Genomic DNA, 18,785 nt, shown 5'->3' with positions numbered 1-18,785 from the left:
AACTGAATATTCTTCTTTTAGGTTCAAACAAATACTTTTTAGGAAGAATATGCTCATATTTTGCTTATGGTAATTAGGGCAATAAAGTGAGCCCTGTACCCCAAGCATTTACTTTATGCTAGGTACAATGCTAGGTGCTTTATAAACATTATATTTAATGCTTTGTTAACACTCCATGGTAGGTATTATTCTGATTTTCCAGATAAAGAAATTGAAAGAGAGAGAGAGTCACTTGTCCCAGGTTATAAATCTTATATAAAAAAGGGCTAGGATTTCAGGTTTGGGTCTTTCTGAATTTTGACTCTTTCTTAAAACTAAAAAACATTTGTAATTATGGGAAACCCTACACCTTCTTAAACAGTCACTTTGACTTTGTACTTAAAAAAGATTAAGGTGTCAAGCCCTTTGTTTTTTCACTAAATTACGTATGTTTAAAATGAAAATTTTAAATGATGGGGTGCCTGGGTGGCTCAGTCATTAAGCATCTGCCTTGGCTCGGGGCATGATTCCCAGAGTCCTGGGATTGAGCCCCACATCAGGCTGCTCTGCTGGGAGCCTGCTTCTTCCTCTCCCACTCCCCCTGCTTGTGTTCTCTCTCTTGCTGGCTGTATCTCTCCCTTTGTCAAATAAATAAATGAAATCTTTTAAAAAATGAAAATTGAGGGAAAATGATACCAAATACATAGAAAATAAAAGTGAGCAGGTGGAAAACCTGTTCTAACTAAAAAGTAAAGTATGAGATGCCATTTAAAAAAATAGTAAACTGGCAAATTTTGCAAAGGAACTGAAATGCTTTATAGCTAATGTAACTGAAGGGGATTCACAGAGGATAATTTGAATCAAATTAAAATAATTTAAATATTTTTAAAGCACATGTTACATTCCTTAGTTTGGACTGGGAATTGCTGAATTATCATTCAGTTATTTATGAACTCTTTTATTTTATGTATTTGTGCTTCTAACTCCAGTGTAGGCTCCATATTTTACTTTCATTGCTGTTAATTCACATCTTTTGAAACAACCCTCCCTGAGTTCAAACTTCTGTGACACCCATATGGTATAATAGTTCTCAAAAGCCAGGCACTGCCTTTGTCACACTAGAATCATCTGGGGATATAAGTCTTTAATGGACATTCGTTAATGAACTAGTGTATTTATTTATGGATGCGCCTTCTTATTAGGATCTGCTAAGCTTCTATAATAATGTAGAGAAATAGGGAAAATGTGTGGACCTCGTGGTGCTGACTGAAATGGTAGCATAGGCAGTAAAATATTTCAGTGCAGTTTAACGGCGTAAACTCCTTCCTGAAGCTTATTAGCTGTGCTAGGGTTAAAGGTGAGAATTTAAGGTGTGTAATGATTCATTTCTATCTCTTTCTCATAGGCTAAAGTAAGAAGAAAATGCTCTGGAGAAAATATTTAAAGTAAAGTAAGTTATACTTAAAGTAATGTTACCAGTAGTGTTTTCTATTTGTCTTCCAACAGAGCTGTTTTGAAAAAAATTCTTCATGTTGACTGAATATTAATATTTCATTTTATTCTGTACTTCTTTTTTTTTTTAAAGATTTTATTTCATTTATTCGACAGATATAGAGACAGCAAGCGAGAGAGGGAACACAAGCAGGGGGAGTGGGAGAGGAAGAAGCAGGTTCATAGCGGAGGAGCCTGATGTGGGGCTCGATCCCATAACGCCGGGATCACACCCTGAGCTGAAGGCAGACGCTGAACCGCTGTGTCACCCAGGAGCCCCTCATTTTATTCTCTACTTCTAATACCACCTAGTTCTGATGAGAAATTGAGGTATTATGGAGGGCTGGATAAAATAGGAGACTCTCAATATGTGGTTCTGATTATGTCTGTGTACATGTTAGGTTAGAGAGAAATGCATGTTTTGCCTAACAATGATGGCACTGCTATCATTCATGAATTCATCCTCCTGGGTTTCCTATGTAGTCAAGAGGTAGAAATTCTCCTTTTTGTTTTGTTCTCCATCATCTACATCTTGACTTTTTGGGCAGCAGTGCTATCATCTGTGCTGTGTGGTGGAATCAGCAACTCCACACTCCTATGTATGCTTTGTTGTCCAACTTCTCTTTCCTGGAGATCTGCTACATCAATTCCAATGTGCCCAACATGTTGTTCAACTTCCTATCCAAGACCAAGACCATCTCCTATAATGGCTGCATCTTACAGTTCTACATCTTCCTCTCTCTTTGTGCCACAGAACTTTTCTTCCTGGCCCTCATGGCACTTGATAGGTATGTTGCCATCTGCCATCCACTGCATTATTCCACCATAATGACCAGGGAAGTCTGTGGAAAGCTTGTGTCTGCTTGCTGGGTGGGTGGCTTCCTCTGGTTGGTGACCCCAGCCACCCTTATCTCCCAAGTTCCGTTTTGTGGTTCAAATGTCATTGATCACTACCTCTGCGATCTTGGGGCAATGCTGGCCATATTATGTGTACCTGTCCCCAAGACAGTACTGACTTGTAGCATTTTTAGTGCTGTGATAACATTTATAACTTTTTTCTACACCTTGTGTCCTACATCCTGGTCCTTCGAGCTGTGGTTCAGGTTCCCAAAGGTTCAAGAAGGAAAAAGGCCTTCTCCACATGTGCTTCCCACCTAATAGTGGTGTCCCTGTTTTATGGTTCAGTCATGGTGATGTATGTAAGCCCAGGGGCAGCCAATCAGCCTGGTATGCATAAGTTCTTGACAATGTTCTACTCAATTGCAACTCCACTTTTAAACCCTCGGATCTACAGCCTCAGGAATAAGGAGATGAAGATTGCCCTCAGGAAAGTTATGTGTAAAGTTTAGAAATAATTCCTGAATGGGAGACGGTTTGGTGAGATAAAATTCCTTTTGAGTCCTGTTGTAAAGAATCTAGAAAAATTATACTGAAAAGAAAAGGTGCTAGATCTAGAATAAATATGTCCACATGAGAATTCTTAAAATTCAAAGCTTGTCTCTATTCTGTATTGATTGACTATGGGTAAGTTACTCAAATTGTTATTTGTCTATTTTCCCAATTTTAACTGAAGACGATCATGTCTGCATCATAGAGTGTTAGGGATTAAATGAGTTAATATTTGGAAGCATTTAAAATAGTGCTTGTCACTCAATAAGTAATATATAATGTAATATAATATATTATTATTGATAACAATTACATCAAATTTATTGTCATCATCTATTGTTGCCAAGTTATGAGCTTCAGCAGTTTCTTTTTTCCAAACTTTTAAATGATCCTATTATATTTATATAAAAGGGAAAAGTGCCTATTTTTAAGGAAAAAAATGTTTTGATTCTTGAAAGAAGTCTATGTAAATGCAAATCAAAACAAGAATGATTTCTGCCCCACCCCCCTACATTTCTTTGTATTATGAAAATGATGACAATGATTTGTTAGACGAAGATTGATGAGGACCCTGTCCTGGTTCCACCTCAACAAATCAAAACTTTCATTCCCAGTTTTTAAAAAGGACATTTTGGGGTTTTCTAATGTGTATCAAATGAGCAATCATATATAAAAGTATTTGTAAAATGCAAACTACAGCCAAAAGATGGAAGCAGTTCAAATACACATCAACAGGTGAATGGATCAACAAAATGTGATGTATACACACAATGTAATATTATCCAGCCTTACAAAGAAAGGAAATTTTGAAACATGGATGAACCAGCTTGTCACAAAACAACAAATACTATATGATCTCACTTTTGTAAAGTCCTCAAATTCACAGAGACAGAAAGTGGAATGGTAGTTACCAGGGGCTGGGGGAGGGGGAGGGGGAATTATTGGTCAATGGATACACATTTTCTGCTTGGGAAGATGAAAATTTTTTGGATATGGATGGCCATGATGATTGCTCAACAATGTGAATGTACCTAATGCCACTTAAAAAATTGTTAAGATTTGTTTAATGTCATGTTATGTGTATTTTACCACAATTAAAAATGATTTTAACATGTAAAGCATGCTACCAATGCCAGTTGTTTTTCATTTGGATTGTTATCATGTTAACATTTCCTGGCACTGGAGGAGATAATGCTAAGTGAAATAAGTCAAGCAGAGAAAGACAATTATCATATGGTTTATCTCATCTATGGAACACAAGAACTAGGAAGATCAGTAGGAGAAGAAAAGGATAAGGAAATGGGGGGTAATCAGAGCAGGGAGTGAAGCATGAGAGACTATGGACTCTGAGAAACAAACTGAGGGCTTCGGAGGGGAGGGGAGTGGGGGAATGGGATAGACTGGTGATGGGTATTAAGGAGGGTACGTGTTGCATGGTGCACTGGGTGTTATATGCAAGTAATGAATCATGGAACTTTACATCAAAAACCAGGGATGTACTGTATGGTGACTAACATAATATAATAAAAAAATGATTATAAAAAAGAAAACATTTCCCGTAACCCTGCTGCTGCAATCTTGTCTGTGTGTGTGTTTTCTTTTCCTCTGTGATGTTGCTGTGATAGTTTTTTTTCTCAGTAATTAAAACTACAGATGAGGTAGGATCTTTCCCTTCAAGTCACAAATACTTCTCCACTCCCCAACTGCAGCAGCGCTCTGCCCCCCCCAGGTGCCCCTTTGCTTTGCTCTCTGAGGACACAGAGAGTTCTCAAGGAGGCAGCCACTCCCCTTTCTCCAAGGCTGCCTGCCACCTCAGGGAATTTCTTCTACCCTAGAGCACATGATTGTTAGAAACTGCATTATCACTAGGGATAAAATTAAAGAAAGGGATAATTTTGGTTCTGGGATGTAAGATCAAACCCCCTGAGGTGTGCAAACTCTTGGCACATGAAGGAATTTGCTCTTGAGGCAGTCCAGTGTTGCCTAATTTTTAGGTCTCACAGGCAGAGCCTCTCCTGTTCTGTTTTGACATATTATCAATATAAAATTATTAACCAGACATTTTGTTTTATTTTTTTATACTAAGTCTTGAAAACTGGGCTGAATTTTATTCTTATAGCACATCTCAGGTTGGACCAGTCTTGGTTTGAGTGTCAGTAGCCACAGGTAGCTAGTGGTTACCGTAATGGACAGTGTAGCTCTATGGCTTCTTACGTTCTCCTTGGTAATGAGCGTGGGTGTGGATGGGGTGAATTAGGTTTAGTAGATCAGAAACTTTCAATTAGTAACCTTAGATAAATGACTTACTGTGTTTTCTTTTTGCCATGTCCCTTCCCTTGTCCTCTTCCTCTAAATGGAGATTGCACTTTATTTTTTTATTTTTTGGGGAGATTGAACTTTAAAACAGCTTTTAGAGAGGAGGAAGCAATAAAAACCTGGAAGCAGCAAAAGAGAAAAGGAAGACTCTCTTTTCGTTAATAGTGGAGTCAGATCAGGGCCGTTTTGGGAAAAGGAGCACAATGGAATTTGTACTGATGCTCTCTCTCCATAGCAGCTGGTATAGAAAGGTTGGTGGGGGAGAGAAGAGGGTGAAATTACTAGAAGATAGCAGAGCCTCGGCATTCCTCTCTAGTCTTGCTGATGATGGTGCATGGGCCAGAGGATGTGTGGTCTTACACATGGAACTCTGGGGCCTGCAAAAGCTGCTTCTTCTTCTTTTTTCAAATCTTTGACAATGCAGGAAAGAATATCCAATGGAAAAAAGACATTATCTTTAACACATGGTGTTGGGAAAATTGGACAGCCACATGCAGAAGAATGAAACTGGACCGTTTTCTCATACCATACACAAAAATAAACTCCAAATGGATGAAAGACCTAAATGTGAGACAGGAATCCATCAAAATCCTAGAGGAGAACACAGGCAGCAACCTCTTTGACCTCAGCTGCAGCAACTTTTTGCTAGACATGTCTACAAGGCAAGGGAAACAAAGGCAAAGATGAACTATTGGGACTTTATCAAGATAAAAAGCTTTTGCATAGGAAAGGAAACAGTCAACAAAACCAAAAGACAACCAACAGAATGGGAGAATGTATTTGCCAATTACATATCAGATAAAGGCTTTGTATCTAAAATCTATTAACAACTTATCAAACTCAACACCCAAAGAACAAATAATCCAAGAAATGGGCAGAAGACTTGAAGAGACATTTCTGCAAAGAAGACAAAGAAATGGCCAACAGACACATGAAAAAGTGTTCAACATCACTGAGCATCAGGGAAATACTAATCAAAACCACAATGAGATACCACCTCACAGCAGTCAGAATAGCTAAAATTAACAAGCCAGGAAACAACAGATGTTGGTGAGGATGCGGAGAAAGGATGCATATGATAGGGTCCTTGTTCTTAAGGAATTCTTGACCTATGTGGTCACAGATCCATTAACAATCCAAAAACAAAACAAAACAAAACAAAAAAACTGCAAAGAGAGAGGAATTCATAGGGTGCCAGAGGAACAAAAAAGAGTGTTGGACTAAGAGTATAGGTTAGGAAGGGGTTCACAGAGAAGTTGACAAATCAGCTGGATCTTGAATGACAAGCTGGAAGTTTTCTAGATAGAAAGGAAGGAGGAGGGTGGATGATGGCATTAAAAGCAGAAGGAGTAGCATATACAACATGTATGACTGAGCATAGAGTGCATGGATGGTAGTGTCCTGAAAGGAGAAGAGCTTAGGGAGGCAGGAACTTAGAGACACTAATGAGGTTGAACTTGATCCTGTAGGGGAGAAGGAAGTATTTAAGGATTGAAAGCAAGGAAATGACATGATCATATTTGCATTTTTGAAAATCTGGCCTGTGTTTAGATTCTGTGTCATTCAGTGCCACAGGATAACTCCTTCTCTCATCAAAGGTAGTGTAGGCTATCCAATCAACTTGAAGAAGAAGATGAATTCAGATTAATGGTATTGACTCAATCTTTTTTTTTTAAGATTTTATTTTTATTTTACAGAGACAGCAAGAGAGGGAACACAAGCAAGGGGAGTGGGAGAGGGAAAAGCAGGCTTACTCTTGAGCAGGGAGCCCCATGCGGGGCTCAATCCCAGAATCCTGGGATCATGTCGTGAGCCGAAGGCAGACACTTAAAGATTGAGCCACCCAGGTGCCCTGACTCAATTTTTTGAGAATTTCAGATTCCTCTTGAAAACAGCTAACATCTCAGAGTCTTAGAGTCAAGATGGGAAATCTATTTTACACTGATATTGTCAGTTTAAGGTTAGTAGCTTGATATTTCAGTTGGGTGCCTGTTCAATTAAAATCATATTTTGAGGGCACCTGGGTGGCTCAGTCATTAAGCATCAGGTCCTGGGATCGAGCCCCATGTTGGGTTCCCTGCTTAGTGGGGAGTCTTCTCCCTTTCCCACTCTCCCGGCTTGTGCTCTCTCACTATCTTTGCCACTCTCTCTCTCAAATAAATAAATAAAATCTTAAGAAAAATAAAATCATACTTCATTTCTAATTGAACATGTCCAAATGGAAATTCTGAGCTTTTCATTCACCTTAGACTCCAAACAGTGGAATAATTCCTGGGCACAACCTCATATTTGGGATCTGAGAACAATTTAAAAAGTAATAATGACAATGATAATAAGAACAGCATCTCTTTCACATTACCTCAAGCCCTCTGTTTGTAGCATATTTCCTCAGGGCCTTTTTGCTGTTGCATATAGAATGTATGGTAGGGGCGCCTGGGTGGCACAGTGGTTAAGCATCTGCCTTTGGCTCAGGGCCTGATCCTGGCATTATGGGATCGAGCCCCACATCAGGCTCCTCCGCTGTGAGCCTGCTTCTTCCTCTCCCACTCCCCCTGCTTGTGTTCCCTCTCTCGCTGGCTGTCTCTATCTCTGTTGATTAAATAAATAAATAAATAAAATCTTTAAAAAAAAGAATGTATGATAAAGTCTGTGTTAGGGGTTATACAGCTCTCATGAGCCACTGAAAACTACTCTGTGTAAAGAGGTCAAAAAGCCATGTGCTAGAAATCTGAAACCCATCTTTAGAGATCAGAATATAAAAAATTCTCTAACAGATGTGTGATTTGTAAGATGTGTAAGAGTTCTAAGGGTAATAACCTGGTTTAGTGACAGATCTAGTGAGTTCTAAAGAATCCTGTATCCCTCAGATGTGCTATTAAAACAGCAGGAGAGCTAGGCTGGTCCTCTAATGGCTTGGGGGTAGTTAATACAGTTCTGCAGGTATTTATTTAGTGTGGTCATTAGCTTTGTGTTCTTGGGGATGTAGATTTTAGGTCTGAAGGGTCGACATTGGGTCACCTTGGATGAAGAGTCTTAAGAATATATTCCATGTTCTTTCAGTTGACACTGACAGACATCATCATAATGGAGACACAAAATAGTGTTGCTATATATCTAGTTTGCAGAACGAGACCAGCAGCACAGTATGAAAAGCTGGGCCTTGCTGCTAAGGACAGAGAGACAAGTAACAGTGATGAAAAAAGCTCTGAAATGTCTTTGCAGGGAAATGTGGCTGCATTGACCTAAATTTAGGATGCACTCACTCTAGGACTCACAGTTTTTATTTCTCAGAATATATCCTTCACAAACACTGTTTTTTTAATTTTTCCTTGTTGTTTTAGAATTAGAAAATTGGAGGGAATAAGCTCACAAATATATACATTTTAATATAGTCACCCACAGATTGTTTTCTTCATACATTTATCAAAAGGTAAATATTTGATTCAATTAGTCACATTATTATTCTCCAAACAACCTTCTTTTTTTGGTGGATCAAATATTAAAGGTGTTTACTGCTTACTTAAAGTCCAAATGGGTGTTCCTGATTGACAGGCAATTGTATTTTTTTTAAAGATTTTATTTATTTATTTGACAGAGATAGAGACAGCTAGTGAGAGAGGGAACACAAGCAGGGGGAGTGGGAGAGGAAGAGGCAAGCTCATACCGGAGGAGCCTGATGTGGGGCTCGATCCCACAACACTGGGATCACGCCCTGAGCCGAAGGCAGATGCTTAACCGCTGTGCCACCCAGGAGCCCCAACAGGCAATTGTTTTTTAAATGATAATTCTGGAACTCAGGCTGTTTTCCATCCTTGGTATCATCATCTTCAAAACTCAGCTTCCTAGGTCAACATAATTAATTATATCAGAGATCATCAAGGACCATGCCTGGGTGAAGTGTAATGTATTGCACATCAGTTTTAATTACATTCTTCTGACTAGGACACAGTCGCATGAGCACACCTATCTACAAGGAAGGCTTAGAAAAAATGTATCCTTGAGTTGAAGAAGAGGAAATGAATTTGTCTCCATCATACAATCAGTATCTTAACTCCTTAGTCAGCCAACATCTACTCTATTTGATATACATGTGGAATTAAGGAGTTTGAAAAGAATGGAAATTGGTAGCTCTGTGGATGTTTAAGAATAAGCTCATTCTGTATATAGTGGACAAGATCTTTAAACTGCCATTTGGACAACAGGAATGGGAGACTCTAACAACCTTGAAAGTAATGTGCATATCATTTCAAAAATTTTGTTAGCTAAAAAGTAATTTATTAAGTTTAGGAGAGGGAACTCTGGAGGGAATAATACTGTGATAGTTTAGAATGTGTGTATGCGTGTGTGTGTGTGTGTGTGTGTGAGAGAGAGAGAGAGATTGCACAGATGACTGTGTGCACATTCATGCAGTTTTCATCTCCAATATGATAATCACTGAAGATGAAACATGCCCCGGTCTGTATGATGTACAATAATTGCTTCCATTGCTCCTGGGGTTGAGGTCTCTGGAGATAGGCTTCACAGTCTGGAAGGGATAAGTAATGGGGGAGGGAGAGATTTGTGCCTTGCTATATTTTCTGAGTAAAACCTGAAAAGGGTCTTTGTAAAAAAGGTACCAAAAAGTGTTCTACCAAGGAGCTGACACCCTGACTTGTGGGCTGCATTGGGATAAGTACGTCTGGGCACATGGAACAGTGACTTCTTTCCTGTCTCAGTGTCCATTTTGTTGTATATATTGCTATGAGAAAGGGCAAAAAATTTCATGATTATTTTCCTTCATAAATACCATTTCTGTTATATAAACCATATTAGACATGGGATTAGGGAAATGTTTTTGTCAAATTATCATCTTGTCTTTACAGCTTATCTTCAAAAGAACTGTATTCTTAGCTGATAGGAAAATGGGAACATTTTTCTTTAACTCTGTGGCAATAATTTAGACAACTCTCTTGTTTACTATGCCATTTCACACAAGTGACAACAGCAAATCAACACCCATTGTGTGTGGCTTGTAGGAGGAGAAAACTTTGTAAGTGGAAGCTAATTTAGTTAATGAAATACATAGTCAAGGATAATCAGAAGAGAGCTGAAGAGTATGACGGGCAAATGAAATAGGCAGTCTCTCTTTTCTGTGTCTTCTTGGCTCCTTGAGCAGCATTTAATTGACTCTGTTGATTTTAAAGACCACGAGCTTAGGTTTCTACCATTGCACATCTCTTGAATCCATTCTTGGTATCTCTTTGCTTATATAGTACCCTAGTTCAGACACTTCATGCTTTTTCCTTGGTCTACTGAAATAGCTTTCTAATAGTTTCCTGCTAAATTCTTTACCTTCTAATTGAGAAATTGTCTTACAAGTGTAGCTTCCATAAACCTTTGATCCTTTTACTCTTCTAGTAGACTAGCTCCAGTTATTTTCCACTGACTAGGAAATTAAGCCTGAACTAGACCTTGGCCACATGGCCCCATCTTTGAAATTTTTATCTCACTATTCCTTTACAACTATTCTAATTTCCACTCTCTTGGACTTTTCTTTAAATATAACATCTTGTATCCAAATCTTTTCACATTATTATTATATGCTATTAAGCTGCTGCCTCCATCGCTGCTCTTTTGCTAAGGTCCATGTCTCTTTTCAAAAGGCTTTCCTTATTTTTTCTAACTGAGTATAATCATGTCTTACATGATAAGAAATTATTTTGTTTTGATTTGTCATATGCTGTTGTTACTGTGTGAGTGGCAGTACCATGATATAAGTGGAGGGATGCTAACATCACTCCATATTCTGTATCATCTCTCCAAGAAGTTGCCACAAATGGACGTACAATCTAAGTAAAAATAGTTTCCTTTTTATGCAAATGAGGTTCCAAGGTAAATCTCCTTAGCTTTCTTCCAATCAGATTGAACCTCCTAAACTCCCTTTATGTAGACATTCTTGAGCCATGCATGTATTGTTTGAAGTTACTTTGAACAAAAGATATTTGACATAAGCTCCAAAGAACAGGTACTTTACATTTTTATTTATCGTCTTCTTCCTATCTCCCAGAAGAATGCCTGGCAAGAATATATGCAAAATAAATGTTTATTGAATAAATAAGGGAGGAAGGAAATGAAGGGGAAAGAACAACTCACGCTTCCAAAGGGAAGATAGCAATATCACAAGCCTCAATTGAGGAAAATAAACATATATCTCTTTACCAGGAAGAAGAAAATTAGTGTAAATATTTCTGTGGTTCTTACTATCTGTGTCACTTCCACAGGTCAGACTAATGAGGACCTTGGAGACTACTAACATCTCTGGGTCTGTGAGTGAGTTCATCCTCTTGGGATTTCCCTGTCGCAGAGACATCCAGGTCCTCCTCTTTGTCATCTTCTCCCTCATCTACCTTCTGACTCTCATGGAACACATCCATCATCTGTGCTGTGTGGTCAAGCCAGAAACTCCACACACCCATGTACATCCTCCTGGCCAACTTCTCTTTCCTGGAGATCTGCTATGTCACTTCTGATGTGCCCAAAATGTTGGCCAACATTATCTCCCAGACCAAGAGCATCTCCTATGCTGGCTGCCTGCTCCAGTTCTACTTCTTCTTCTCCATGTGTGCTGCTGAGGGCTTATTTCTGTCAGTGATGTCTTTTGATCGATTTCTTGCCATTTGTAGACCTTTGCACTATCCCACCATAATGACCCACCACCTATGTGCTTGGTTAGTGGTCTTCTGCTGGGCAGGGGGCTTTCTCTGGTTACTGACTCCTTTGACTCTAATATCTCAGGTGCCTTTCTGTGGTCCAAACACCATCGACCATTTTCTCTGTGATCTTGCACCTCTGCTGGCATTGTCCTGTGCTTCAGTATCTGGAATTACTCTGATCTGTGGTGTCTTTAGCTCTCTCATCATCTTTCTCACCTTCTTATACATCCTTGGCACTTACATCTGTGTCCTAAGTGTAGTGCTGGAAGTACCCCCAGGCTCAGGAAGGCATAAGGCCTTCTCTACTTGTGCCTCCCACCTTGCTGTGGTGTGTCTGTTCTATGGCTCAGTCATGGTGATGTATGTTAGTCCAGGTTCTGGGGTCTATCCTGGGATGCAGAAATTTGTGAACTTGTTCTATGCTTTGGCAACCCCATTCTTTAATCCCCTGATTTACAACTTCCGAAACAAAGATATGAAGGAGGCATTGAAGAAAATTATGAATGTGTTATTGTGGGAAATGTCTAAAGGTTTCAAAAGTTGAATTTAATATACTGCATCATTAATGTTTTAGGAGGATGGAACATAACAAAACTAATGAGATTATGTTTTTTCACTTCATTTGATTTTATCTTCATATATTGGGAAGATGATGTTAAAAAATTCATCACACTCATGATTTGAATCAGGAACTTGTTGCTGCTGTGTTCCAGATATGTCTGTACCTTAGATAGACTTTATTTTGAAATACAACTTAGTAAGATTTCCATGTATTTCTTTATGACTCAGTTTCTAGTTTATCTTTTGGTTTTCATTACAAACTACTTGATGTATTTTAAAATTTTCAAATTCTGCTTTCATCAGAGCCAGTTTTTGTTTTTTTAGAGCATAGCAAATGTTGAATGTGTTGCAAACACATGCATAATTTACCAATAATCACACATAGTTAACCAGATTTTTTTTTAAAAACTTTCAACATCAGTGACAATTTTAAAGCGCTGCTTTGTTATATTCCATAATTCCAAGTATAGTTTTGGACACCAACTAGGGTACCTAGTAGGGTTATATTGACTTAATTGACTCTCACATTTTGCCAATGCTTTCACTTTAGGAGGTAGGTCTAATCCTCCATATGCAGACACATGGAAGTTAATACTCCATATAGGCCAAAGAGCTAAGACTTTGTGAGATCACTGCCATCCAGGTTTAAGGTTCACTTACAGTCATAGTTCTCTGTAAAATTCTGGATAAATATTATCCAGAGGTGATTTTTATTCTCTAATTTCTTATTTTCTGGAGTAGTCATTAAACTTAAAGTATTTCACCTCATGGGGAGACCTTGGGCTAAAGCTTTCTTCTAGGATAATGCCAATACTGGCTTTACTTCAATCCTAGTCACATAACTGCAACCTTCTGCTGGATATTTTTTCATGAAAATCTACTTCAAATTCAAATTTCTGATCCTAAATTTGATGACCTCCTTTTAAATTAGCTCTAGCTGTACTTATTTGCCAATGGATCCACTGATCTACAACCTGAACCTAAAATTTTAACATTTACAGTTCCTCACCTTCTCCTACCCGATCCTATTGTCTTTAAATTCTGCAGCATCTTCCCTGTGATCCTTTGTCATCTTCACTGATCATTTTTGTCCAGGTCCTAGCACTCCATACCTGTAAAGGGAAACCTAACCCTCCTTTCCATCAGTCCATCAATGCTTATCTCCTCTCTACTTACACAGATTTTAGGGGATAAATCCTAAATTCTTTTTTGTTTTGTTTTGTTTTGTTTGGTGGATACATGTCATTATAAATTTGTTTAAAACCCATAGAATGTACAACACCAAGAGTGAACCCTAATGTAAACTATGGACTCTGGGTTATGATTATGTGTCAATGTGAGTTCATCACTTATAACAAATGTATCACTCTGGTGGGGGATGTTGATAATAGGGAAGGTAATGCCTGTGTGGAGTTAGGGGGCATATGGGAAATTGCTGTGAACCTAAGACAACTGCTTTAAAAAATAAAGTTTCAAACAAATATATGTACACACACACGCACACACTATTTATATACTGCTCTGTGTTGGATCTGTGCTTATAAATCTCATTCTCCTATTGTTACTCATGGTTACAAGATGGCTGCTAAACATCCAGGCATTTCCCCATTCCAAGTTAGAGGAACTTGAAACTGCTATTTCAACTTCCAGGAAAGCAGAATCCTCCCCAGAAATGCCCAGTCCTCATTAGCGAGACCTATGTCATATGACCAAACTAGCTGCAAGGAAGCTGAAGAAGTGAATGTTTTTAAAAGGACTCATTCCTACTCTGAACAAATCAGGTTTCCTGTGCTAAGGAAAAGTTGGGTGCACTTTGGGTGGGCAACAGCAGTCCCTGCCATAAGAGGGATCTGGAGTTGTTTCTCTAATCATCTTAGACTTAATGACACTCAACAACTGAACCATTGACCTTTGAAAAGTATGAAAAAGCTAAGGAAGAAAAGCACACAAACTTTCCAGAAGGTACTACATTTATAAATCTGACTGGAGGAGAATAAGATAGAACTGTTTGTTGACTAAGCACTTGAAATCAATTTTTGTTGATTATAATGAATATTTTGGTAAACAAATTACAATTAAATTTGAATAATAATGAGCTTTTCTGATGATCATAATAATATTGAGCAAATAGAATTTGACCATAAGAAGGCACTTATGAGTTCAATGGGGAGGAAAACATCGGAAGAGAAAAGACTAAAGAGAAAAAACTGTTTTGAGTCCTAGTTTTCTGTGAACACAGTTTTCCAAATGGCATCACTAACTAATTTAACCATCCTCCAGCAAAGAATATATAAATAATCATTTTCAGTCTGATTAGAAAGGCGTCTGTTGATCATAGAGACCACAGATACTGTCAGTCTATCTAGAGGCAATGAATCAACCCACCAGTTATTCATTTTGAGGCTTTATGAAATGTGTCCCTAGAAATGGAATGGGATAAAGTAGGATAGAAATGAATTATTTGTTAATCCAATTATCTGTAGAAGGGCACCTTGGCTCCTTCCACAATTTGGCTATTGTGGACAATGCTGCTATGAACTTTGAGGTGCGTATGGCCCCTCTCTTCACTATGTCTGTATCTTTGGGGTAAATCCCCAGTAGTGCAATTGCTGGATCATAGGGTAGCTCAATTTTTAACTTTTTAAGGGACCTCCACACTGTTTTCCAAAGTGGCTGTACCCACTTGGTCCATATATACAATGGAATATTACTCAGCCATCAAAAAGAACGGTTTCACAACATTTGCAGCAACATGGATGGGACTAGAGGAGATAATGCTAAGCGAAATAAGTCAAGCAGAGAAAGACAATTATCATGTGGTTTCTCTTATTTATGGAACATAAGATGTAGGAAGATCGGTAGGAGAAGAAAGGGAAGAAGGAAGGGGGAGGTAAAAAGGGGGAATGAACTATGAGAGACTATGGACTCTGGGAAACAAACTGAGGGCTTTAGAGTGTAGGGGGGTGGGGATCAGGATAGGCTGGTGATGGGTATTGAGGAGAGCATGTATTGCATGGTGCACTGGGTGTTATACACAAGTAATGAATCATGGAACTTTACATCAAAAACCTGGGACGTACTGTATGGTGACTAACATAATAAAAAATTTTATAAAAAAAAAAAAGAAATGCATTATTTGTGATAAGGATGGTGTTGTTTTAAGAAACTCCTGTTTCAGTTGTATATGAATGTGTGTACTGGGCACAATTTTGGATGAAATTCCCGTGGGTTGTGGTCAAAAAAGCTTGCAAAAACATTGTCTTAGCAGTTTTAGAATGCCTAAAAGCAGCCATTAGCTTAGGTCACCAAAAAGAAAACTTGGCCTTAAAAACAGCGTAAGAACTCAAAACAAGAAAAGCACCCAAGAAAATTAAAGTCAAATGTGGAATAATGAGCCTTCAGACCTGTGGAATGCATAGAAAATGGGAATAGTAATAACAGATGACTATAAAAAGAGTGGCAAATATTTATCCTGTTATAATGATCTTATTGCATGGTGAGTTGGAGAGATAAGATGTTTGAGAACAAGAAACAAAAACCAAGTGGCACTGAAGAAGAGAACAATACCAATGTGAAAGGATTACTGAAAAGTCTGAAGACAGAGATTTGAGCAGCCACCTGGGGGAGGTGGTACCCTAGAGAGAAAGGGTCAGCAGTTAGACAAGATTATGCCAGCAGAAGTTGCATGTGATTAGTCATGTCCAAATTCTTTAGTTTGTAATGTAATTCAAGGTTCCTCTTAAGTTGTCCTCAAACTAGAACCTTATTAAAAATATGTCCAATTACTATGGTCGATTCACTTTCCCTGATTAATGTAGTACAATCTTAGTTTTACAATCTGAGCTTAAAATTGTTTCAATAATAACTTGCCCATTTTTAGGCACCATCATGCTCTCCTTGAAATTTTATTTCCCACTATAACTCATCATAATACTCTTTTCTAAAGTCATAGCACTTTTGAGTTTTGCCAGATGTTTACTCATAATCGGGCTGCCTTTTGGGTATTCGTTACAGCATCATTTGTGTTATTTTTTTTTCACTTTCCTATCAGCTATATTGTAAGTTTCCTGAAAGCAGGGAATATAAGTTATACTATCTTTTCACTGTTCCAGAATGGCTTCATCTATAGTAGGAACTCAAATAATTGTTTATTTCATTAACAAGTCCATTCAACAGACATTTACTGAGCTCCTGATGTGTGTTAGGCATTTCTCTGGGCATTGAGGGTATAGTAATGATATCTAGCTCTTGTGAAGTTCATGTTCTAGGATGAGGAGCCAGAAATAAAGATATAGAGAAAGAAGTATCTAAAATACAATATATTTCTTTTAATTAACTTATTTAAGTAATCTCTGCACCCAACGTGGGGCTCAAACTCACAATCCTAAGAGTCACATGCTCCACTGACTGAGGCAGCCAGGTGCCCCTAGAATACAATATAGTTCCGATGGTGATAAATACTTGGAAGAAAAATAAAGCAGGTGAAGGTAACAGATAATAATGGGAGTGGGGGGCTGCTCTTTTAAATAGTATAGTTTGGGAAGGCTTCTTTTAATCTGAATTTTGGGAAGAACCCCAAAGGAAGTAAAGGGTTTCTGTTTTGGTTATTTCACATTTTAGGTGAGCTAAAGAGCAAGACAATTGAGTGTGGGGACATTCTAATAAGCATGATTAGAGAACTAAATTAAAATACTTGCATTAAGAAAGGCAAGAAGATTTTGGTTTAGAAGGATACCTTGAGATATACTATTGAAAAGCATGACAGGCTCAAGACTGATTCAAATCTCCATTGGCTGTTTGAATTGAAGATGTGTCAGACCTCACAATTCTCTTACATGGGTGTGATAAGAAGTAAGACATTACCTGGGGGAAGGACAAGCCTGTGTATTACTCTGATAATCTTGAAAAATATGTCCTTGGAGCACAAATGACCCTTACTGGCATTAAGAAGATGGTAGAAATAACAGGCTTTATAACTTATCTCAAGAAAGGCCTAACATTTATTACTTTCCACTGCCTTTTTTGTTAAAAGATGGAAATCTCTCTTATAATTCTTAAATTATGTGTCCCATATTTAAATTGATCTCATAGACAAAGTTAGATTTGCCAAGTACTACCCAAATTTTCAGCGAAGGCAGTTATTTCCATATGAAAACCTATAAGGAATTAAAATATAAAAATGTATGTATGTTGTTAGTAAATATACCAGGGAAATCTACTTATTGTCTTGTAACAGAGTAAGACTAACCTGCATTTGAATTATGCACATTAGCCAGAATTTCTTATCCTATGTCAAGACAAGCACTGATATTGGTCCACTGAAATAAAAGACAGGAATATACAATAAAAATCGATGAATAAGTGTCCAAGTGGAGGTTCAGGTAGGCCATTGGATATGCAATTCTGGACGTCTGAGATGAGGTTGGGAGTGGAGATAAAAACCTGAGAATTATCAACATATTAATGGTATTTAAAGTTATTAGATTCTTTGAGATTAGTCTTAATCAGTGTAATCTAATAAGATATAACGTGAGCCACAAATGTGAGCCACATATATTAATTTAAATATTCTAGTAGCCACGTTAATAATGGTTAAAAGAAATAGGTGAAATTACTTTTAGTAATATATTTTATTTGACTCAGTTTATCCAAAATAGTATTATTTCAACATGTACTCAACATAAACATTATTAATGAGATATTTACATTCTTTTATTATACTAAGCCTTCAAAATCAGTATGTAATTTTACACTTATCACACTTCTCAATTAGAACTGGTCACATTTCTTTTTTTTTTCTTCAAATTTTTATTTAAATTCTAGTCAGTTAATATATAATGTAATATTGGTTTCAGGAGTTGAATTTAGTAATTCCTTGGTATGATTAAATTTGAATAATAATACTTATTCCCTCTACGCAAAGAAACTATATTCTGAAAAAACAAAGACAATTCAGTTATTTATTTAACCTCAACATTTTTAAGTTCTATATTTAGTCCTCAGACTTCTCGAACTATACCTGCACTATCCAACACAATAGCCATGACTGTCATGGGCTACTGATCACTTGAAATGTGACCGGTTGTTGTAGCCATTCTGGAAAACAGTATGGAGGCTCCACAAAAAGTTAAAAATAGAACAATTGCAATTGCCCTAGTAGGTATTTACCCAAAGGATACAAAAATACAGATTCAAAGGGGCACCTGCGCCCTGCTATTCACAGGTTTTCCTCATTTGAATCCTGATTTGGTGGCAGAAGAATCTCCTGTGTACACTATGTTGTGGAAGTAGTGTTCTCACACATCCACGAACTACATCTTAGGAATGAGTCTTTCCTGGAGAATTGGATCTTCAGCT

General features: G+C 37.8%; 1 protein-coding gene and 1 pseudogene across 1 annotated transcript; both read left to right on the top strand.

The window, feature by feature from the left end:
* Positions 1–1,882: 1,882 nt before the first annotated feature.
* Positions 1,883–2,819, top strand: LOC100468966 (annotated as a pseudogene).
* Positions 2,820–11,444: 8,625 nt separating this feature from the next.
* On the top strand, positions 11,445–12,411 carry LOC100468716 (olfactory receptor 11G2). The gene is given in 2 exon segments (XM_011217964.3): positions 11,445–11,575; positions 11,577–12,411. Coding segments are annotated over 2 exon segments (966 nt in total).
* Positions 12,412–18,785: the final 6,374 nt, after the last annotated feature.

This window comes from Ailuropoda melanoleuca, chromosome 20 (genome assembly GCF_002007445.2).
Source record: "Ailuropoda melanoleuca isolate Jingjing chromosome 20, ASM200744v2, whole genome shotgun sequence".
Taxonomy (NCBI): domain Eukaryota; kingdom Metazoa; phylum Chordata; class Mammalia; order Carnivora; family Ursidae; genus Ailuropoda; species Ailuropoda melanoleuca.
The sequence above is the reverse complement of the archived record's forward strand: the minus strand, read 5'-3'. Positions and strand labels throughout refer to the sequence as shown.